The sequence below is a fragment of the Heloderma suspectum genome, chromosome 5 (assembly GCF_057233095.1).
Source record: "Heloderma suspectum isolate Gila_16-S chromosome 5, 16-S_ref, whole genome shotgun sequence".
In the NCBI taxonomy this organism is placed as follows: domain Eukaryota; kingdom Metazoa; phylum Chordata; class Lepidosauria; order Squamata; family Helodermatidae; genus Heloderma; species Heloderma suspectum.
The window spans coordinates 199,829,047-199,853,638 of NC_139462.1; the positions used below are offsets into that span (position 1 = coordinate 199,829,047).

General features: G+C 44.8%; 1 protein-coding gene across 1 annotated transcript in view; it reads left to right on the plus strand.

Annotated features, from left to right (window-relative positions):
- The window catches only part of MALRD1 (MAM and LDL receptor class A domain containing 1), a 439,175-nt gene that overhangs the window by 177,021 nt on the left and 237,562 nt on the right, over window positions 1–24,592 (plus strand). The window contains exon 28 of the mRNA XM_084860474.1: window positions 22,392–22,637. Within this exon, the coding sequence (XP_084716600.1) occupies window positions 22,392–22,637 (246 nt within the window). The remainder of the gene's footprint in view (window positions 1–22,391; window positions 22,638–24,592) is intronic.

A 24,592-nucleotide genomic window follows, 5' to 3' on the forward strand; every position in this document is an offset into this window, starting at 1 on the left:
ATCTGTGGTGGAATGGCCTGCCACCGCCCTGCCCCCCACAGATCCCCCCAGGGACGAGTCTTACCTGGGGCGGATCTTCCGGGCGGCAGCAGCGGCTCCGGCGGCTGGTCTTCCGACTGGCTGCCGCCACCGCCATTTGTCTTGTAAAAAAACAAAACAAACAACATGATAGGCTACATAAAGATTTACGTAGCCTATCATGGCTGGGTTAAAAACAACAACAACAACAAACCGTGTACACAAATGGCGGCGGCTATGGCCGCCGCCATTTGCATTCCTTATTTTTGGCTGTTTTAGTCTACGTAAATATTTACGTAGACTATGACGGCGAAAATAAAGGGGAACGCAAATAGCGTAGTGGGCACTATTTGTGTCCCTTTTTGATTCATCGTTTTAGCCTACAGAAAGATTTACGTAGGCTAAAATGGTGAATCAAAAAGGGGCACATATAGTGCCAGCTATGCTATTTGCATTCCCCTTTATTTTCGCCGTCATAGTCTACGTAAATATTTACGTAGATTAAGACAGCCAAAAAGAAGGAACGCAAATGGCGGCGGCTGTAGCCGCCGCCATTTGCGTACACGGTTTTGTTTTGTTTTTTCCCCAGAGCCCTCCGCGGCCAGAAATTCGGCTGCAGATGGCTCTGGGCTGGGCCTGGCCGGTTGCTCCGCGGAGCTGCCGCAGAGCACAGCCAGCCATGGAGGATTCCAGGGGGGAGGAACAGATTGCCTCCCCCCCCGTCGAGGATTCTGCGGGGAGGGACAGAACGCCTCCCCCACCACCATCAACATAATCCGCAGAAAGGTAAATGACTTTCATACATCCCTAGTGTAGCTGGCCTTGATCTATGATGATGCACAGCAAGGTGTGAGAAATGTGGGGAGAACTGAATTTGCCACACTCCCACACCTAGGGCACCCATGTGTCCCCTTTTACAGTTTTCTATTTGAAGTAGTGGAGACTGGTGGCTCCTATGTAAGTCTGGTCTGGGTTTCAATCAGAACCAGTTAGACCTCTAATGGAGCTATTCAGGGTGCTTCACATCTTAGCTCCTTTAGAGTTCTGACTGGTTCTGACTGAAACTGGAGCAGATTCACCGATGGGAGCCACCAGCCTCCACTGCTTTGAAGGGCTGCCAGAGGATTGTCTCCTGTTTGAAGGCTTCCTCTATTTAAAAGGCTATCTGGTAGGGCTGTCAGAGTATTCCACCATGGATCTCGGTGAGAACGAATGCCAGTGCATTCGGCCCCCCGAACTCTGTGGTGGAACAGCCTGCCCCCCCCCCCACGGATCCCCCCGGGACGAGACTTACCTGTGGCGGATCTTCCGGGCGGCAGCGGCTGGTCTTCCGACCGGCTGCCACCACTGCCGCCATTTCCAGGCTTGTGTAAAAAAAAAAAAAAGACGTGATAGGCTATGTAAAGATCTATGTAGCCTATCATGGCTAGGTTAAAAAAAAACACAACTGCATACGCAAATGGCGGCGGCTACGGCCGCCGCCATTTGTGTTCCTTCTTTTTACCATCTTAATCTACATAAATATTTACGTAGACTATGACGGAGAAAACAAAGGGGAACGCAAATAGCGTAGCGGGCTCTATTTGCGTCCCTTTTTCATTCATCGTTTTAGCCTACATAAATATTTACGTAGATTAAGACGGCCAAAAAGAAGGAATGCAAATGGTGGCGGCCATAGCTTTTTTGTGTGTTTTTTGTGTGTGTTTTTTTACCCAGAGCCCTCCACGGCCGGAAATCCGGCTGTGGACGGCTCTGGCCTGGCTGGGCCTGGCCGGCTGCTCTGCGGAGCTGCCGCGGAGCACAGCCGGCTGTTTGAGGATTCCGGGGGGAGGAACGGAGCGCCTCCCCCCCCGGCGAGGATTCTGGGGGGAGGGACTGAACGCCTCCCCCCCCCCATAAACATAATACATGAACAGGTAAGTCACTTTCGTACATCCCTATTGTCTGGTTGAATTGTGGTTTAAAGATAAAAGAACTCAAAGAACTGTTGCCCATCAACAGTTAGCACCTAAGCTGAATAGCAGATTGAACAGGTGGGTCACAGTCTTCCACACTATGGTGAGATGTACTGTAATTATATTTTAATTATAATAATTATTCCTAAATTTGTATCTGTACATAAAAATTAGCCCATGCAAAGTGTATGCCAAGTGCTGTTCTCTGGTGATGCATTTCCTCTTTTCTTTTTTCTTTTTGGCAATTCATAAATAGCCACCCTATTCCCACCCAAGGGTTGCCCTTGCCAACAAGATCCCCATAAAAGGCAATGGTGAACGTATCCTGGAAGGAAAATGCATAAAGGATTTTATATGGAATTGTGTTTAATGAAGAGGAAATAACAAATGATGGGCATCTCTGACATGACACAGCTATTTTCGTTGGCAAACGTGGCAGATCTGACATACTTTAAACCCACCAAGTCAGTTCAGTCCAAGTCTCTGCCATGTTTTCGCTTACTTTGTCTGAGACACTGTTTGTTTTTATTTATTTTATTTAAAATATTTATATATGCCTCTCATCAAAATTGATTCCAGGGAGGATTATGGCGTTGTAAAAGGAGAACGGCAAAGCTAAAATACAACAGACTAAAGCAAGCCAACAATAAAAACAGCAGATAAAAACAGTGCTCTGGGGGAGCATAACTAGATTGTTTACACTATTCTAAAAGAGGAATGGATATCGCAGCAAGTTTTTTTCTCTCTCCCTTTGTGAATGACAAAAAATGGAGGCAGGTGAATCAGAATAATAGAATTAGGCCAAGACTGAATGTTTAGTTGAAGCTAGAATATTGACAACTACAACAAACCCATGGTTGCTGGGTCAGATTCTAGGTAAGATAAGAAATAATAAGGGGAAGAACTTTTTAGAGGAATTCTCTACAATCACATCAGGTCTGTAGCTTTGAGGACATACTTTAGCATGCTATGTCTGTTCACAACTGAGCTACAAGACAGAATATGTGACACACAGTTCATTTCTAGGTATAAAGCCTAGGAGATGAATAGAATTTAATGTGAGACTAGAAAATTCTTCAAAAGCCTCAATTTTCTTCCTTCTAACAATCTCTTTAACAATAACTTACAAACTCAGTTTCTGTCAAGAGTTTATATGAGATGAACTTTCACCTCATGAAAAACATGATTCTTCTATGCAAGCTTAAATGTTTTATTCTATACTTCTACCTTCCCCTGATAACCTCAGTCAGTGACCATTTTGTTTTATCTTAACAAATATCATAATACATTGTGTGGGTATATTATGTTATTCAGCTCCATTATCTCAGTATAGTAACCTTGAAGCCTCTCAAGAAATGCTATCTATATATACATGGTTTGTCAAAGGAAAAAAAGACTGCTGACTATAGAACTTGAAGGGTTGCACTGCAAATGTTTGCAGTAAATTTAATTCTACAAGACTGAAGTGATTTGCAAATCCTGCTGTGGCCACCATTAGCAAAATGTCCTATTTGAAATTCTGATAGTTATGTTTACAGCCATTCGATAAAATACAGATAGACTCTGGTTTTGTTTGCGTCGTTTTTGAGTGAATTATTTTCCCCAACCCACCTCCAGTGTTGCATGGTTTCAAAGAACGCTGTGTTTCTGACTGACTGCATCTGATATTAGGATGTCACTAACTTTCATTCCAGGTCATGAAAAAGATTTTTTCTTTCACTCCCTAAATAAGTGTGTGAATCTTTATGATAAACTGTAAATGGACCCCCAAATAGAGGCTCCATATGTTATGTACGTAAGGTACTGGGTCTTTGAACAGGTTGAGCAATAACTTACATAATCCATACGTTATATTTAAATATTTGTTTTAAAAAGAAAATAAAAAAGATAAAAGTTCATAGTGGTTGTACCCCCAGTGCGAACCACCTTAGAGTGGCCCACAATCCACTTTTCAGTGCAAGACCATCAGTAGAACAGTGCTCTAGAACAGCACTGGTGCCCAACCTGGTGCCCTCCAGATATGTTGGACCACCACCCTCATAATTTCTAGCCAGCATGGGAATTATGGGAGTTGCCATTATGGGAGTCTATTTACTAGACTTTAACCCTGGGTTGATCCCAGGATTTGCTCCCCTCCTCTAAGTGGTCTGAAAAGAAAAGGAAATTACTCATTCCTGGTGGTAGAATTCTCTTCTTGCCTCCAAGTGGGACTGGGCTTCTCTGAGTTACTAGAACGTGAAGGGCAAGTAAGCCTTGACATCTGATCTAGGCCCTCTTTCCCCTTTGGTTATTACTAGGGATGGCAGAGAATTCCGCCACAGATCTTGGTGAGGCCGATTGCCAGTGCATTCGGCCCCCCAAACTCCGTGTCGGAACGGCCTGCCACCTCCCCGCCCCCCCGCGGATCCCCCCCGGGATGAGACTTACCTGGGGCGGATCTTCCGGGCGGCGGAGGCGGCGGCGGCGGCCGGTCTTCTGACTGGCTGCTGCCACCACCATTTCCAGTGTTAAAAAAAAAAAAAGACGTGATAGGCTACGTAAAGATTTATGTAGCCTATCATGGCTAGGTTAAGAAAAAACAAAAAACAACGGGATAGGCTACGTAAATCTTTACGTAGCCTATCACGTCTGACTTAAAAAAACAAGCAAACGTGTGTACGCAAATGGCGGCGGCTACAGCCGCCATTTGCATTCCTTATTTTGGCCCATCTTAGTCTACGTAAATATTTACGTAGACTAAGACGGCGAAAATAAGGGGGAATGCAAATAGCGTCCACTACGCTATTTGCGTTCCCTTTATTTTTGCCGTCTTAGTCTACGTAAATATTTACGTAGACTAAGACGGGCCAAAATAAGGAACACAAATGGCGGCGGCCGTAGCTGCCGCCATTTGCATACGCGCTTTTTTTTTTTAAGTCAGACGTGATAGGCTACGTAAAGATTTATGTAGCCTACCACATCGTGTGGTTTTTTTTTAACCTAGCCATGATAGGCTATGTAAATCTTTACATAGCCTATCATGTCTTTTTTTTTCTTTTTTTTTAATACTGGAAATGGCAGCGGCGGCAGCCGGTCAGAACACCGGCCACCGCAGCTGCCGCCGCCGAAGCCACCACCGGAGCTGCCGCCACCTGGAAGATCCGCCCCAGGTAAGTCTCATCCTGGGGGGGATCCGTGGGGGGGCGGGGAGGTGGCAGGCCATTCCGACACGGAGTTCAGGAATGCACTGGCATTCGTCCTCACCGAGATCCGTGGCGGAATTCTCTGCCATCCCTAATGTGCACTCAGAGACTGGAATTTGAAGATAAGATACCCTTTAAAGCAGGGGTGTTGAACCTCTTTCAGCCTGAGGGCCGAATTCCATTTCAGAGAAGTTCTCAGGGGCTGCATCCCAGTGATGAGAAAGGCATAAGGCAAAATGGGCAGGGCCAAAATACCAAAAATACCAGCCCATTTTAGCTTAAAGCTCTTACTCCTCATAACTAAGCCTAAGGAGAGGAATTTTGACATTTTAGAATGGGGGGGAAAAACTGCACAGAAGCCAGGAAACCACCAAACAATTTGTGGTTACGGAAAAGGGGTTGAGGCCAAGGAACCACAGAGGGTTGGATTTGGTCCACGGTCATGAGGTTTTGCACCCCTGCTTTAAAGTATAGGGATAAGTAGATCAAAATATAATACTGTACTCTTAACTCAAGCTAACATTTCCATACTTTTTCCAAGCTGCAGCATTCATGCAAATCATAGGAGCTGCCTGAGCAGCCCTCACCTAGAGGAACTGGTTCTTATAAATGATGCTTAGAATCATAGAACAGTAGGGTTGGAAGGGGCCTATAAGACCATTGACTTCAACCCCCTGCTCAATGCAGGAATCTAAGTCAAAGCATCCCTGACAGATAGAAGTCCGGCCTTGTCTTGAATGCCTCCAGTGTGGGAGAGCCCACGTCCTTCCTAGGTAATTGGTTCCATTGTCGTATTGCTCTAACAGTAGGGATATCAGAGAATTCTGCCACGGATCTGTGGCGGAATGAAGCCCCCTGCTCCACCACCCCGCGAAAGGCGCGCAAAACGGGAAACTTACCTGGTGCTGTTCGCGCAGCTTTGCAAATGGCGGCTGTGTCTGCGGCCACCATTCGCTTCCCTATTTTTGCCATGATAGGCTACGTAAATACTTACGTAGTCTATCACGGCTAACGCAGGGACGCCAGTTGCATCCCTGCAGAGGCCGTGTTAGGCTTTGTAAATATTTACGCAGCCTATCACAGCAAAAAAAAGGGAAAACAAATGGCGGCCGCCGTAGCTGCTACCATTTGCGTTCCCTTTTTTTGCCGTGATAGGCTACGTAAATATTTACATAGCCTATCACGGCGAAAGACAGGGGTGCAAATGGCGGCCGCTACACCATTTGCGCCCCTGGTTTTTTTTTTGCCATGATAGGCTATGTAAATATTTACATAGCCTATCACGGCCAAAAAACATGAATGCAACTGGCGGCCGCTGTAGCCACCGCCATTTGCATCCACAGGCTACACACAGCGCCTGCGAATGTACCGAGCCGGTGGAGCAGAGCCGGCCGGGTTAGGATTTCGGGGGGAGGTGCGGAGCGCCTCCCCCCCACCGCGAATCACCCTGTCGAAAAGGTAAGTGACTTTCATACATCCCTATCTAACAGTCAGGAAGTTTTTCAGCCGGAACCTGGCTTCCTGTAACTTGAGCCCATTATTCTGTGTCCTGCACTCTGGGATGATCGAGAAGAAATCCTGGCCTTCCTCTCTGTGACAACCTTTCAAGTACTTGAAGAGCGCTATCATATCTCCCTCAGTCTTCTCTTCTCAAGGCTAAACAGGCCCAGTTCTTTCAGTCTCTCTTCACAGGGCTTTGTTTCCAGTCCCCTGATCATCTTTGTTGCCCTCCTCTGAATCCTCTCCAGTTTGTCTGCATCCTTCTTAAAGTGTGGTGCCCAGAACTGGACACAGTACTCCAGATGAGCCCTAACCAGTGCTGAGTAGAGGGGAGCTTCTGTGCTCCTGGCCTGGCCTTTTGTGCTCTAAAGGTGCTCATATAGGGGTCTGAACCAAGACCCAGTTTTACTAAGTGGGAAAGCATCAGACTTTTTATGTGTTAGGAATATTTTTGATGTGTATGACAGTTGGGAAAGGACTATTGATGACTTCTGCTACCTTTCAGCAACGAAACTATTATTAGCTGTCTAATAGCTTGTTTCACAGGGTTTGCTTACATGTGACTATAGTGGCTGTTATTACTGCAAAAGTAATTACCTTTTGCCATGGACAGCTTATTACCTGTCTTTTATCTATTGAATGGGAAGTGAAGTACAGCACTGAAGTGATTTCTTCTGGTAGAGGATGAACATAGTATTGAAAATTGCTGAAATAGATATCCCACCCCACCCCACCCCCGGTTTTGTTCTTTGTTTATTATCTTCCTCATTTTTACTTCCTGTGTTCATTCACAGAAGTCTTGCTGCCACTCTAATGTGCTGGAGAGAGAGAGAGAAAAAGTTTCCTGCACTGTCTGAGACTACTGTAACTCTGTTCAGGCATTTTGTCTGGATACAATCTAATGTTTGGGAAGATGCACACCACTTTGGTGGTTTTGTAGCAGATAAGGTGGGGTATAAATGCAAATGAATGAATGAATGAATGAAGCAGAGAAGTCCAACCCTTGGCCATGTCTTCGGGGGTTCTGTTGGAACATCCGTATATAGGCTCCTGTATACAGGGCCAGCATCAAGAGTAGTCACACCCCAGTAGGGGACCACTGACGAGCCCCCTGGAGTGGCTCCTCCTCTTCACCATTGCAATCTGCTTGTTCATTTGGTTTTTGGAATGTGCTCTGCTTGGAAGTAGGTCCATGTGTTATCTTCTTACATGATGTTCTGCCCCATCAAATGACATGGTTGTGCATAGAGAGTTCAGCAGCCGTGGAAATCACTAGCTTTGGAGGAGTAAAAGCCATTGCATCATGCCACTAATCTAGAGAGTGCTTACAGCCACTCTGAGAGAAAGCGAGAGAGAGAGAGAGAGAGAGAGCGAGAGAGCAGGAAGCTGTGTATTGAAAAAGCTAATAGCACTGAACCTCACTGTGATTGGAAACATTCTACTCCCCCTCCATTGAGGTTCCTGAGAACAGGATGAGGCTGTCCTCATCATAATGGGATGCAAAATATGCCAACTGTCCACTCTGGCCATTTTCTGCCAGCAGGTAAAGACGTGTTCACTATTCAAAGCTTTCTCTTAAGCAGGAGATGAGCTTTGATATATTTTTTTTAAAATTGAAGTGTGCTCTTCATTTAATTGCTCTGTTAGTGGTATACAGATGTATATGTTACAATTTAGTGTGTTAGTATTTTAAACATTATTAATGGGGGGTTATGGCTTTAGTGGTTTGTACATCATTTAATATTTTTTCATAGAATATTATACACGTACATAGGAAGGGAGGGAGGGAGGGAGGGTCTGGGTTTGCAATTGTCAAGGCATATCTGCATGGCAGACTAAAGTTGCACTGTGCATGTATGTACCTGTGCCTGGATGAGTGTGGACATGTGTGGGTGGTGGAGGGTCTTTGTGGATGGGGGAGATGTGTGTATGTATTTTCTTAGCAGTTATTTGTTACGTACCATTATTTAGAAAACCTACAATAAAATATTATTAGTTTTGATCTCTTACCTGGTAAATGCCTTCCCTTGCCGAATTTTATTTATTTATTTATTTATTTCTATACCGCCCAATAGCCGAAGCTCTCTGGGTGGTTCACAAAAATTAAAACCAAACAACACACAATAAAACAATTTAAAATATATAGAACATTAAAACCACAATATAACAATACAACCACAATAAAACCTAGCAGCAGTGCAAGAGTTTAAAATACAGATTTAAAACAGCAAAGATAAAAATTTAGAAAGCTAAAATGCTAAAATGCCTGGGAAAATAAAAAGGTCTTCACCTGGCGCTGAAAGGAATACAATGTAGGCGCCAGGCGAACCTCACTAGGGAGCTCATTCCAGAGCCGGGGTGCCACAGCAGAAAAAGCCCTCCTCCTAGTAGCCACCCGCCTCACTTCCTTTGGCAGGGGCTCACGGAGAAGGGCCGCTGATGATGATCTTAAGGTCCGGGCAGGCACATATGGGAGGAGGCGATCCTTCAGGTAACCTGGCCCCAAGCCGTTAAGGGCTTTGAATGTTAACACCAGCACTTTGAATCGGGCCTGGAAATGGACTGGCAGCCAGTGCAGCTGGAAAAGTACTGGTGTAATATGAGCTCGCAGGCCAGTCCCTGTTAACAATCTTGCTGCCCTATTTTGGACCAGCTGAAGTTTCATCTTACTCCCATTTTTTTTCTCTAATGGCCTAATTTAGCACAGCTAATGTGGAGAGTCCCCTTCATGGATCACTGCCTTGTTGTGGCGAAGGGGCTTGCGTAACTCAGTGAAGCCATAAGCTATGCCGTCCAGGGCCACCCAAGACGGACAGGTCATGGCAGAGAGTTCTGACAAAATGTGGTCCACTGGAGAAGGAAATGGCAACCCACTCCAGTATTCCTGCCAAGAAAACCCCATGGAATGCATTACAAGGCTAAAAGAGATGACGCCGGAAGATGAGCCCCTCAGGTCAGAAGGTGTCCAATATACTACTGGGGAAGAGCAGAGGGAATTTCCAAGTAGCGCCAGAAAGAGTGAAGCAGCTGGGCCAAAGCCAAAAGGACACTCAGCTGTGGATGTGTCTGGTGGTGAAAAGAAAGTCCGATGATGTAAAGAACAATATTGTTTAGGAACCTGGAATGTAAGATCAATGAATCAAGGTAAGCTGAAGGTGGTCAAATATGAGATGGCAAGATTGAACATCGACATCTTGGGAATCAGCGAAATGAAATGGACAGGCATGGGCGAATTTAATTCAGGTGACCATTATATCTACTACTGTGGGCAAGAATCCCTTAGAAGAAATGGAGTAGCACTCATAGTCAACAAAAGGGTGGGAAAAGCAGTCCTGGGGTACAATCTCAAAAACGATAGAATGATCTCACTACGAATCCAAGGCAACCCATTCAACATCACAGTAATTCAAATCTATGCCCCAACCACTGATGCTGAACAAGCTGAGGTTGATCGGTTCTATGAAGACCTACAACACCTTCTAGAACTAACACCAAAAAAAGATGTCCTCTTCATCATAGGGGATTGGAATGCTAAAGGAGGAAGTCAAGAAATCACTGGGATAACAGGCAAGCATGACCTTGGTGTACAAAATGAAGCAGGACAAAGGCTAATAGAGTTTTGCCAAGAGAACACGCTAATCATAGCAAACACTCTTTTCCAACAGCACAAGAGGCGACTCTACACATGGACATCACCAGATGGTCAATATCGAAATCAGATTGATTATGTCCTTTGCAGCCAAAGATGGAGAAGCTCTATACAGTCAGTAAAAACAAGACCTGGAGCTGGCTGTGGCTCAGATCATGAGCTTCTTATCGCAAAATTTCAGCTTAAATTGAAGAATGTAGGGAAAACCACTAAATCATTCAGGTATGACCTAAATCATATTCCTTATGAATATACAGTGGAGGTGAGGAATAGATTTAAGGGATGAGACCTGATAGACAGAGTGCATGAGGAACTATGGACGGAGGTCTGTAACATTGTTCAGGAGGCAGCAACGAAATCCATCCCAAAGAAAAAGAAATGCAAGAAAGCAAAGTGGCTGTCTGATTAAGGCTTTACATGTAGCTGAGGAAAGAAGGGAAGTGAAAAGCAAGGGAGAAAGGGGAAGATATATCCAACTGAATGCAGATTTCCAGAAAATAGCATAGAGAGACAAGAAGGCCTTCTTAAATGAACAATGCAAAGAAATCTAGGAAAACAATAGAATGGGAAAGACTAGAGATCTTTTCAAGAAAATCGGAGATATCAAGGGATTGTTTTGTGAAAAGACAAGCATGATAAAGGACAAAGAAGGCAGGGACCTAAAAGAAGCAGATGAGATTAAGAAGAGGTGGAAAGAATACACAGAAGAATTATACAGGAAAGATCTTAATGTCCCTGATAGCCATGATAGTGCGGTCACTGAACTTGAGCCGGGCATCCTAGAGAGTGAAGTCAAGTGGGCCTTAGGAAGCATTACTAACAACAAAGCTAGCGGAGATGACAGTGTTCCAGCTGAGCTATTTAAAATCCTAAAAGATGATGCTGTTAAAGAGCTGCACTCAATATGCCAACACATTTGGAACACTCAACAGTGGCCACAAGACTGGAAAAGGTCAGTTTACATTCCAATTCCAAAGAAGGGCAATGCCAATGAATGTAGAAACTACAGTACAATTGCGCTCATTTCACATGCCAGCAAGGTTATGCTCTTTGGCATTGCCCTTCTTTGGCATTGGAATGTAAACTGACCTTTGCAGTCCCTGGACTGCAAGGAGGTCAAATCAGTCAATCCTAAAGGAAATCAACCCTGAGTGCTCGTTGGAAGGACAGATACTGAAGCTGAAGCTCAAATATTTTGGCCACCTAATGTGAAGAGAAAACTCACTGGAAAAGACCCTGATGCTGGGAAAGATTGAAGGCAAAAGGAGAAGGGGATGGCAGAGGATGAGATAGCATCACTGATTCAATGAATATGAACTTGAGCACACTCTGGGAGAGAGCGGAGGACAGGAAGGCCTGGTGTGCTATGGTCCATGGGGTCACGAAGCATCGGACACGACTTAACAACTGAACAACAACAACAATGTGGAGAGTGCCCTTTAAATTTAAAAAGAAAAGACACGTTTTGTTTATCTGCCCAAATCCTGTTTTCCCCAAATGCCGTATTTGGGGGTGTAGGTGTGGATAGGAATGTGTGTGTGTGTGGACCAACGGACCAACCACGTGCCCTCCTGACCCCTGACCCTCCTGGCTAATAAAGCTAGCCAAGGGGGTATGACTGGGTGGGTTCAGGAGTAATAAATGCTTCCCTTCAGGAAGGGGTGGTCCCTGCTGTCCTTAAGGAGGCAGCAGTGTGACCACTCCTGAAGAAGCCCACTCTGGACCCAATGGTATTAGATGACTACTGCCCAGTCACAAATACCCCTTTCTTAGGGAAGGTACTTGAGAGGGTTATGGTGGAACACCTGCAGGCACTATTGGAGGATGCTGATTATCTAGACCCATTCCAGTCTGGGTTTGAATATGGTTAGAGGACTGAATCAGCCTCAGTCACCCTGGTGGATGACCTTTATCGAGAGAGGGACAGGGGGAGTGCAACGCTGTTAATTCTGCTCGACCTGTCATTGGCTTTCAATATTGTTCACCATTGTATCCTCCTGGATCTATTCTGAGGGATGGCTATTGGAGGCACTGTGCTACAGTGGTTCTGATCCTATCTACGGGGCTGATTTTAGTGAGTAACATTGGGTAGGGATGTCAGAGAAATCTGCTGCGGATTCAAGTGAGGCCGGATTCTTTGGAATCCGGCCTCAGGAATCCGCAGCGGATTGGGACCACTTACCTCCACTCCAGGAAGACCGGAGGAGGAACAGCACTCAGCTGCTTTTTGCCATCCACAGCCATTCGACTCCTCCCTGTCCCTGCCGATCACCATGTCTTTTAATTTTATTTTTTTAAAAAAAAAATGGCGATTGGCAGGATGTGCCCATAGGCTTATATGCAAAATAGAGCCGTGATCTTGCGTATAAGCCTATGGACACATAGACTTAGATGGAAGATTCATGGCTCTATTTTGCGTCTAAGTCTATGGGCACATCCTGCTGATCACCTTTTTAAAAAAAAGAAAAGAAAAGACATGGCGATCAGCAGGGACAAGGAGGAGGCAAATGGCTCTGGCTGGCAGGAGGGAAGGTAAGGCAACCCCAAACCAGCCCCCCCCCCCCGAATCCTCACGGAGCAGAGCTGCTCCAGAGGATTCCAGGGGGGAGGAATGGATTGCCTCCCCCCCACACAGATTCACCACTGGAACAGACGGTGGGGAATCCGTACACCCCTAACATTGGGTGACTATTCCTTGGCTCCTTGACAATTGAGCTATGAGGTGCTGCAGGGTATCATCTTGCCCCAATGTTGTTTAATATAGAATAGTAGGGTTGGAAGCTGCTGGGACCAGTCATTAGGGGCTTTGGAGCCAAATGCTATCAGTATGCTGATGACACACAGTTCCATCTCCTTGTGACATCTGAATTAGAAGAAGCTGTGCAAGTCCTGGATCAGTGTTTAGACTCAGTAATGGTCTGGGTGAGGGCCAGTGAACTGAAACTGAATCCTGGAAAGATGGAAGCCCTGTGGGTGAGTGGCTCTCGAGTCCTGGATATTGCCTGTTCTGGATGGGGTTGCACTCCCCTTGAAAGATCAGGTTTGTAGTCTGGGAGTACTCCTAGATCCATCATTGTTGCTGGAGGCTGAAGGGGCCATGGCAGCTTGGAGTGCCTCTTACCAGCTTTGGCTGGTTCACCAGCTATGGCCTCTCCTGGACAGGGATAGCTTAGCCACTGTGGTACAGGCTTTAGTAACCTCAAGACTGGATTACTGAAATGCACTCTATGAGGGGCTGCCCATAAGGCTGGTCCAGAAGTTGGAGCTGGTGCAGAATGCAGCAGCTCAACTGTTGTCAGGAGCTGCACCTTTTCATCATGTAACTCCTTTGCTGAGGGAACTGCACTGGCTGCCTATTTGCTACCAGACCAGGTTTAAGATATTAACACTAGTGTACAAAGCCCTAAACAACATGGGACCAGGATACCTGAGAGAACGCCTTCTCCCTTACTAACCTGCCCAGTCACTGACATCATCAGAGGACATGTTGTTGGTGGTACCACATGGACCCATGGCCCAATTGGAATCCACCAGGAAAAGAGCCTTCACTGTGGTGGCCCCCTTCCTATGGAATTTCCTGCCTTTGTTTGGAGGTCAGGCAGGCACCAAAGTTGTGTTGCTTTCGGTGCCTCCTGAAAACATTGTTATTTTGGGAAGACTTCCTCAAATAACCAGCCACCGTTTATTAAATTTGGTTTTATCAGAACTCTGTTTCTTTTTTTAAAAAAAAAATAATTTTTTAACATGGCGTTTTTACTCTTTACCCTGTCTGCTGTTCACTGCTCCTAGGTCTTTGGATGTGGAGCAGTATAGAAATATTGTAAATTAAACAAACAAACAAACAAACAAATAAAATAAACCTAACTAGTTAACCCATTCAAGTACATAGCATTTGTAAATATTTCAAAAACAATAATCTCTTTAACTCCCAGTGCTCTTCATCTTCATCTGCAGCATTTGCTCAGTTATGTATATGTCATGTCCACTGTTGACTTCAGCTTGTGCTCTGACTAGGTACATGAAATAAATATAAACACAAACAACCCTACCTGTCCTGTAAATATAAAACCAACTTTTAAAAATCTATCACCAGCTTAAGTAAACACGGTAGGGAAATATTTAAAAAAAACATCCATCTCCATAACCCACACATTTCCCTGACTTCACCAACTGGTCAGTTATTTTATTTATTTATTTATTTCATTTGTATTCTGCCTTTTTTCCTCCTTAAGGAACCCAAGGCGGCATACATAATCCTCCTCCTCTCCATTTTATCCTCACAACAACAACCCTGTGAGGTGGGTTGGGCTGAGAGTCTGTGACTGGCCCAAAGTCACCCAGTGAGCTTCCATGGCCGAGTGGGGACTAGAACCCGGACCTCCCGACTCCCAGTCCAACACTCTCGCCACTACACCACGCAGTTAGAAAGCTGCCCATCCAAGCAGGAACTTCCTGGTGACATCAGCTACATCTCAAACCATTGTTGTGTCATTGTGACCTTATATTGTTGAGATGTAATTCGAACTGTGGGGCTGGAGAAGACTCTTACGAGTCCCCTGGACTGCAAGGAGGTCAAATCAGTCAATCCTAAAGGAAATCAACCCTGAGCGCTTGTTGGAAGGACAGATACTGAAGCTGAAGCTCAAATATTTTGGCCACCTAATGCAAAGAGAAAACTCTCTGGAAAAGACCCTGATGCTGGGAAAGACTGAAGGCAAAAGGAGAAGGGGACGGCAGAGGATGAGATGGCTAGATAGCATCACGGATGCAATGAATATGAACTTGAGCACGCTCCGGGAGAGAGCGCAGGACAGGAAGGCCTGGTGTGCTATGGTCCATGGGGTCACGAAGAGTCGGACACGACTGAACGACTGAACAACAACAATTTATTTTCAGAGTATATCCTATATTTCCTCTACCAGTCTACAAGGCAGCTTACACATGTCAAATTAAAAAAAATCCCAGTAGTAGGTAACAATTTTTCCTCACTTACTGACAGTAGTAGTCCCACAAGCCAAAGCAAGAGATGTTAGGAGGTTGGGCATCAGTGTGTGTGTGTGTGTGTGTGTGTGTGTGTGTGTTAGGGCAGGGATGGATGTTACTCTAGTCAACCAACACAACAAGAACAGAGAGGTGCTAGTAAGAGGCAAGCCTACAAATCAATGAACCTAACAATGACCTCTCTAGTTCACTGTGCTCCCCAGTGCTGTCAATGGCTGTTAGAAATTAAAAGTGAGAACTGGGGTGAGAACACATCATCCCAAACACAGAGCATTGTTGTGTAAGCATGATTGGAACCTCAGAGGCATTATGTATATCTTTATTTTAAAGGTATATCCTACTTTCCTACTGCAAAAGCTTTGAAGGCAGTTTACAAGCATGAAATAATAATTGGAGCAGTAGATAGCAACAGTTTTTAGCTGGCTTGCTGCTAAGTTGCTGGTTGCCTCCAGTGCCAAAGCAAAAGTGTCTACGGGGTTAGATATTTCTGTGTGTGTGTGTGTGTGTGCATGTGTGCAGCAAGAGAGGCAGGCTATTCGTAGATTCTTTGGGGGAAAGCAACGGCTGTTAATAAATTAAACAGAAGCTTTTAGTGTTGTATAACGTCAACAAGAAATTAGGGAGACCACTACTGTAACAGGAATGCATACAGGAATGTACAGCAGAATGTCAGCCCCCACACACACATGATTTGTCATCCCCACATGCAAGTGTGATGGTGTGCATGTGAAGTATACTTCTTCATTGTGAAACGTCTGAGCATTAAGTGGAGACATCAGTGTTAGGTTTAGTATCTTTATCTAAATCACTGCTGTGCAACAAGATGATTTGCAATAATATTAAAAAACAGAATAGAACAAGAGCAGGAGCAATAAAACCCATGGCAATAAAATGACAGCATTATTGTACATTGTAAAGCCTGGCAAACACGCATTTTTTTATCCGGCACCCTGAGATAAGTAACCTGTGGAGACAGAGTTCCAAAGTTGGGCCACCATTACAGAAAAGGCCCGACTCTGGTCATTGCCTGCCTAACCACTGTCAGTAGGGGCGCCTGGAGAAGAGCATCAGCGGAAGATCTCAATGAATAGGACAGGTTCAAGGGCACAGGAACTCTTTGCAAGGCCCTGGTCTCCAGCCACAGAAAGATTTATAGGATAAAACCAGCACTTGGAATTGTGCCTGGAAACAAACTGGGAGCCCATGAAGCTGTTTTAAAACAAATGAGAGGTGTTCCTCCCATCCTATTCTTTTCTTCTATATTTTGGACCCATCCAAGTTTCTAAGTAGTCTTCAAAGACAGCCTCATGTACTGCAATTCATTGTAGTAGTCTAATCTAGAGATGTATGAGAATTTCGTTTTTGCTCACAAAACATGCAATCGTGCCCCATTTGAGGCTCTGAACGCAAGCACGTGTCTGCCGAAAATATGAGTAAATTGTCAAACAACTGCTCATGTTCATCTCATTCCTGATTCCCAGTTTGATTTGCACAAATTTCCTGATTTGTGCAAATTTCCTCTGTAGACTGAATCAGCTCTGCTTTAGTCTATGGAAGAAAGTTGCATGAATTAGGAAATTTAGGCTAATTTGGGGGAGCTTCCGCAAATCTCCTGTTTAATCTCACTGCTCGATTTGTGCATGTTTCCTGTTTGTGCAGAGTGAGCAGTGATCGCAAATGCGATTTGGCCATGAGATGAACGGTGAGGTGATGTTAGGAAAATCCTAGTGATCATGAACATCGCTCATTCGACCATCCCTAGTCCAATCTGTAGGTTGCCAGGGCAAAGATCGCCATATAGCCAGGATATCCCTGTACAGTGCCATAATCCGGACTTTCTTTCAAAAGGTACAATTTTGGACTTCATCGATCCTGAGAGTTTGTGTAGTCATCGTTATTATTTGTTCTAAATCCCCCTCAGTCCATGGATTCGATCTTAGAGACACTAACAACTCCTTTGGGCCTATTACTCTCAATGCATCTGCCAGGCGAGAACAAAAAGTCCACTTGCTAACAATCTCTGCAGATCATTGCTGTGGAAAATGTTATTGAACCTTTACAAAGAAGCCTCTCCTGTCAATTAAATAGCCAGACTGCTTTTTGTGACCTCTCTTTTTTATCAGCAGATAATATTTTGATGCAAGTAATTCTGCAGTGTGTTCTTTCCAGTCCTCCCCATCCCAGGCAAAAAGGAGTATCTCTCACTTTTTAGAGTTCTTTTTATTTTCATATTTTAAAGGCTCGCTGGAGGGCTGAGACTATTGTACAGTTGAAGAGTAGCTAAAAGAGGGCAGGGAGATAAAGCTATCTCTTCAAAAGGAAAATTACTTACTCTGTGGGGAGAAGGGATGGCTAAGAGTCTATTCATACTAAATTAAGGGTAAATAAGGCTGCAAATGGGTTATCACCCCCCCCCCCGACTTTCAAGCTTGTTTGAACGGGTGATAATTGTTTGTGGTGTATACTCATCCCATCTTCACCTCTGATGAACAGATTTTGCCGGGGGAGGGGGTTATATATTTTTTAATCTTCCCATAGTTATTTATTTATTCCATTTATTTTCCACATTTCTGCCAAAAATTGCACTCAAGGCAGCTAACACTAATAAAATACAGATAAAACAGAAGTTTGATTAAAACATAAATCCATTAAGCCAATTAAAAACACAGCAATAATAAATAAATAAATAAATAGCACCCAACCAGTTAATACCCCCTTCAGCAACAAACCAGCTACATGCCAAAGGCCTTCCTGAATAAAACATCTTTGTCTACCACTAAAAGGCCAACCTAGCTTCCCTTGGTAGGGAGTTCTGGAGCCTGGGAGCAACCAGCAAGAAGGGCCTCACTTGCACCCCCACCATCTCGGATGGAAGTGGGACCGAGAGAAGGGCCTCCCCTGAAGATCTTAAAACTCAGGCAGGCTTGTATGGGAGAAGGTGTTCTTCCTTTCCTATAGCTTGATCCCAAGTTTTATGAGGCACTGAGGAGAGGGGAAGAATACATGTGTACATAGAGTAGCCAGACGCAAAAAGTGCAGGACGCCTATGTAAAACTTTTTCTTCGGGGTCTCTAAAGGGACTCACAGGAAAGGCTTTGTACAGGAACAATTAACATATATTTTAATATCTTAAGTAAAACAATAATAATGCACATGTAATAGTTTTACATGCATAACTATACACTTATTACCAAAACAATAAAACAGAGCACAGCCCTCCCAAAGTTCTGTCTTTTTTTCCAGCTTGAGTCCATAACAAAAATATAAATAAAACTGCTCTCTGAAGCTTGATTTTTCTGCTTGCTGAAGGAAACAGTCTCTACTCAGCTCATTCCAGCTCTGCAGCAATCTTCTCAATATAGATCAGGATCCAGCAACACAGGAACATTTTTAACAGCCCTATCTTAAGGGTTCAGGGTCTACAGAGAGGAGAAAGCATGCTTCTTGTACACTGCATTTTGGTAACTGCCTAAAATGGTGGCCACTCCCTATCTCACTCCTTTACTGAGCATGTGCAGGAATATTCCTCAGAATTCTTAAAGAAAAATATACCATTGGGTTACATCTGCACCTTTGATTAGAAGGAGAAATTTCAGCAGGTATAGCTTGCATGACAAGCTCTACCTCCTGAAATTCCCTCTTTTATACAACTGAGGTGTGAGCCAGTGTGGTGTAGCAGCTAGAGTGTTGGACTGGGAGCCAGGAGATCCGGGTTCTAGTCTCCACTCAGCCATGAAAGCTCACTGGGTGACTTTGGGCCAGTCATAGACTCTCAGCCCAACCTACCTCACAGGGTTGTTGTTGTGAGGATAAAATAGAGAGGAGGAGGATAATGTAAGCCACCTTGGGTTCCTTGCAAGAGAAAAAAAGGTGGGATATAAATGCAATAAATAAATAAATAAATACTGAGGTGCAGCAGCCCTGGCCACCCAATGTGCCCACCATGGGAACTGTTGCCTCTGCCACACCACCTTTAACTCCTTTAAAAACATCTGTCCTCTGCATCTAAAACTGCAGCTCATTGTTCTTAATATTGATAGGTCAATTATTATCAGTTGTGTAGAAAAAGATGGGGTTGAATCCAGAGATGCACAGAGTAGAAGTCCATCAACTAGATTATCCTGCAAGTGGAAGCGGGGAGGCAAAGGAATTCTTTCCCACCACCATCACCATTTTTAGTCCCTCTGGTTACCATGACTTGGGGTAGTTACAGATGAGGCTTTTGCTGTGCAGTCACACTGCCTCATTCACAGAATTTTACAGGAGGTATTAGACATCATTGTTTTCCATTTGTAGCCCACCTGTGTTTTCCGACTGCGTCTTCCATTGTTTTTCTTACCAGAAAAAAAAACCATTAAGGAAAAAAAGATGGAATAGCTGCACAATGCCTTTTGTGTGTTAGTGCTAGGACCCCTCCATTTGGAAGCACCCCTGGAGTTGTTCTGGCCTTAATGGGATCTCTATACATCTATATCCTAGTATGTTTGCTTGGACATAAATCCTACAGATTAAGTAGAACTCATTTTCAGACAATGGCTATAATCCAGCCAAACCTGAATACTTGTATATTGTGCTAATTTCAACTGAAATCAGTTGTTCATGCAAAATGATCGCATACATATTTACTTGGAAATAAGTCCCATTGTGTCCAGTGGGGCTTATTCCTGATTAAGTAAATTTAGGATTGCAACCATACAACACTATCCTATACACAACTACTAAGAAATAAGTCCCACTGAGTTCAGTGGATCTTACTCTTGGATAAGTGGGAATGAATTGAAGCCTTAAATGCTTAACTTTGCCTGGATTAGGGCCAATGTGTTTGGAGTGCAGATATTTTTTTTAACTTGGTAATAAACTTTTTGTTCTTTTTTTTTAGCATTTTTATTTCCCTACCATCTCCTCATATGGATTTCCTTCCCACTTCATGTGTATATGTCTGTGATTTAATTTCTTTCATTTCCCTGTAAAAATACAACAACAGCACAGTCCTAAGGTGTTTACTCAGAAAGAGGTCCCAGTGAATTTGAAGGGGCTTTTTTTTTTCTTAATATGTATATTTAGGACTGTATCCAGAGTCTTCCAATCCTGCAAGCACATGCATAAATAGTTTATGTAGTTTCATTATGTGCAGTGTGCCTATTAATGTGTAAAGTTATTCCTGTATTGTTCCCCATTCTCATATATTTTCACAGGGACTTCTCTGGCAAAGCATATTTTTGTTTTGTTTCAGTTTAGTATCTTATATTCTCTGAGCCAGAAATGTTGCAAAGGGGCCATCTTCAAGCCAAATAATTTCAGAAACAAATTTGAAATAATACATCTTGGAGGTGCAAGTCTTACATTAAGTCATCACAGTGCACAGGCTTTATAATAACTTCCAGTGATGCCCATAATGGAAGAAGACACAAAAAGGAGAGAACCACGCAATGGATTTCTTCATGCAAAGTTCATTCAGAAGCTAAAGAGTTAAAGTATTAAAGCTCCTCCCTCCCCTTATCTTTAAATTGTGACAGCTAAAATTCCAGCTTGATTTTTGTAAATGTTACAGCTCAGCGGTGTTCAAACTTTACAGTTTCTTAGGCAATCCTATCTGGATAGGTGGCCACCTCCAAATTTGGAGATGACCACCTATCCAACGCAGGGCAGGAGCAGCATGGAGGGGATCTTCCCCTCTGCGCTTCAGCTGCTCTGCATTCGCAGCTAGACAGCTGATTTTGGCTGTCTAGCTGCAGGAAGTTGGAGCGGGGGGGGGGGATGCAGGATGATGCATAGGAAGCGTCAGAAAGGCATGTCCACCCTCCCTGCCCTGGCCCGGCCCCAGGAATGCCCCCATTTTCACTGCTCCATGTACCTCTTACAAGCGTGGAGTGCAGGGCCAATCCGTGCTGCCTCATAGGCAGCGCGGGAAGGGGTGGAGGTCAGTTCTCAGGGAACTGCCCTCGAAGTGCGGGCTCTGAGGTCGGTTCCTGGGGAACAGACCTATCCTATGGCCTTTTAGCCACTGACTAGTGGCCATAGGATTGTGCCCTTAGAAACCTTTCCACATTGATTCTTCTGCTAAGGAACACCTGCACGTCTGACACCGAACTCCTGAGTGTTGCAAAGGATTCTGGGAAGCATTCTAGGTCACACATCGTTCATGCAGGCTGTTGGTCAGAACTATTGGGCCTCAGCATTTACTTTGCGTGAATTGACCATTTGCTTTCCTGTCCATTGGCGATGCTAGCAAGGGCTTCTGGGAGATGATGTCCAAAACATCTGGAAATCTATCTTCTGCCCACCCCTGCTTTAGAGCATATTTAACACTCCCTTTGACCGTGTGTTACAGGGGATGATTGGATCAATAACAATGGCAAGCTATCTTTTAGAGAGCTTGCCCACCAGCACTGATCACTAGGCCCAGCATCAGCAACTGGCATCCTAGGGCAGATGCCCGGCCCCACTGCCCCAGCAAGGCCCACCAGTCCTGACACCTACACTGAGCCTTCCATCCTGGATGGTTTGTTTTGCAAGCTGGGTCTCCATTTTAATTTTCTACAATGTCCTGGAGTGACACTATGTCAATCACTTTGGGACACTATGAGAAATTAAAGGGGCAGCTCCCAGCCACTGTTGAAGTGGTACAGCTTCTGCCAGGTAACCCAAAAGGGGCTCATTGACGTAAGAGCACCCACCTGAGGGCACATTGCTTAGGGCCCCCTCAGACCTGGAGATAGTCCTGCTGATCACCTGATTAAGGAACCCCAGGGTTTCCTGCACTTTGAAAACCAACCTATCATTGCAGTAACAGCAAATGTCGGCAATTAAGTCAGGTTAGAAAATTGCCAGTGATAGAATGCATGACTGGAGTTTTACTCTCAAGAGTTTTCCAAGGAAAATAGAGATCTATTTGGTGCTGTCTCTTAATGAAACAAACAACATAAAATGACAGTGGGTTGGCACTTCAGAGACCGAGACTTCCTTTTAATAAAAGTGCTTTTGACCAGTTTCCTCTTCCTGAAAGTCAAAGGGATTGAGAGGTAAACTTCCAGTAACTTCAAGTGTTTGTCATTGAAATCTTCCTCTTTTCTTTTCTTTTTTCAGGCTCTTGCTTTCATGGTTATTTGGAATGTCGCAATGGCAAGTGTTACAGATCAGAACAAAGCTGCAATTTTGAGGATGACTGTGGGGATAATACTGACGAGAGAGAATGTGGGACCTCTTGCACTTTTGAAAACGGCATATGTGGTTGGCAGAATTCCCTAGCTGATAACTTTAATTGGGTTATGGGAACCAGCTCACCTCAAAGCCTCAGACCTTCCAAGGACCACACGCTTGGAAACGGGAAAGGTATGTTGCCATTTCAGCAGAGGGAATTTAGCCACATTCACAAAACTTATCATCACTTTGCATACAATACAGGGCAAGTTTTAAATCTCTAATTAGAATCATGTTATGAATACCTAAACTGGTTAAATCCCTAATGCTGGAAATGGTTCTATAATGCAGTTATATCACGAAATGCTGATTTGCAAAGTAGACTCTTCTCAACTGTTGCTTTCAAACAGTGCCGTTTTTTCTTCCTGAGGCAGTTACACCTCTATTTCTTAGGCCCTGATGAGAAGCCACATCACATTTGCAGCACCACACATGCACCAAGGCACATGTAGGGATGGTGGAGAATTCCGCCACGGATTTCAGTGAGGCCGAATGCACTGGCATTCGGCCCCCCAAAACGGCCTGCCACCCCCCCCCGCGGAATCCCCCCCTGGGATGAAGCTTACCTGGGGTGGATGTTCCGGTGGCGGCAGCTCTGGCGGCGGCAGTGGCAGCTGGTCTCTCGGCCGGCTGCTGCGAACTCAAATGGCGGCGACCACACCATTTGCGTAGCTGCCTTTGCTGTGATAGGCTACATAAATACTTACGTAGCCTATCACGGCAAGCAAAACAAAAAACAAAAACCCGCGTACACAAATGGCGGCAGCTATGGCGGCCACCATTTGCATTCCCTTTTTTTCGCAGTTTTAGCCTACGTAAATATTTATGTAAGCTATTACGGCAAAAAAAGGGCAATGCAAATGGCGTAGTGGGTGCTATTTGCGTTCCTTTTTTTCTCGCCGTAATAGCTTACGTAAATATTTACATAGGCTAAAACGATGGGGGAGGGGAGGAATGCAAATGGCGCCCACTACACTATTTGCGTTCCCCTTTTTTTCACCGTAATAGCTTACGTAAATATTTACGTAAGATAAAACGACGAAAAATAGAGAACGCAAATGGCGGCCACCGTAGCCACCGCCATTTGCATATGCGTTGTTTGTTTGTTTTTGCTTACTGTGATAGGCTACGTAAATACTTGTGTAGCCTATCATGGCAGACTGGCTGGACACAAATGGTGGCTGCCATTTGCATCTGCAGCAGCCCGTCTGCAGCAAGAACTCTGCAGAGCTGCCGGGGAGCGAAGCCGGCCGGGCAAGATTCCAAGGGGGAGAACTGGATTGCCTCCCCCCCCCCCCGTCGACGATTCCAGGGGGAGGGATGGAATGCCTCCCCCCCACCGCGAATCACATCTGCAAAAAGGTAAGTGACTTTCGTACATCCCTAGGCACATGCACCAAGGAAAAATGCAGTAGAGGATACTCCTTGGAAAAGGGTGACAGTTAGGAGAAGAAGAACTAGATGCCACTCTGCACCAGTGGAAGCAGTGGAGCTGTGGAACCAATTCCAGGTACTTGAGGATGAGACTGGAGGACAGCCTGCAGAGGAAGAATCACAGAGGAACCTGCATGAGAGTGAGCAAGAGGTTGAAGGTCAGTCAAGCAGAGGCGATGAAACTGAGGCCTACAACAACAAGAAGAGAAGAGTGGTAGTAGTGGGAGACTCCTTGCTGTGTGGGATCGAGACCCAAGTATGTCGTGAAGACCTGTGGACTCACCAGGTATGTTGTCTCCTGGGAGGGATGGATTAGAGACGTGACTGAAAGGTTGCCTCCACTCATAAATCCCACTGACAGGTATCCCTTTCTTCTCATCCATGTGGGAACAAATGATACTGCCAAGCGGAGCTACGAAGAAATCACATCAGACTTTGAAGCTTTGGGAAGGAAATTCAAGAACTTTGGGGCCCAAATAGTTTTCTCATCCATCCTTCCAGTAGTTAGAAGAGGGCTAGAAAGGGAATGAAAAATACTCCGGGTGAATGACTGGCTATGAAAGTGATGCCGATGCGAGAGATTTGGATCCTGGGACCACTGGCTATACTTCCTGGAAGATGGGCTGTTGGCAAGAGACGGGTTGCACCTCACA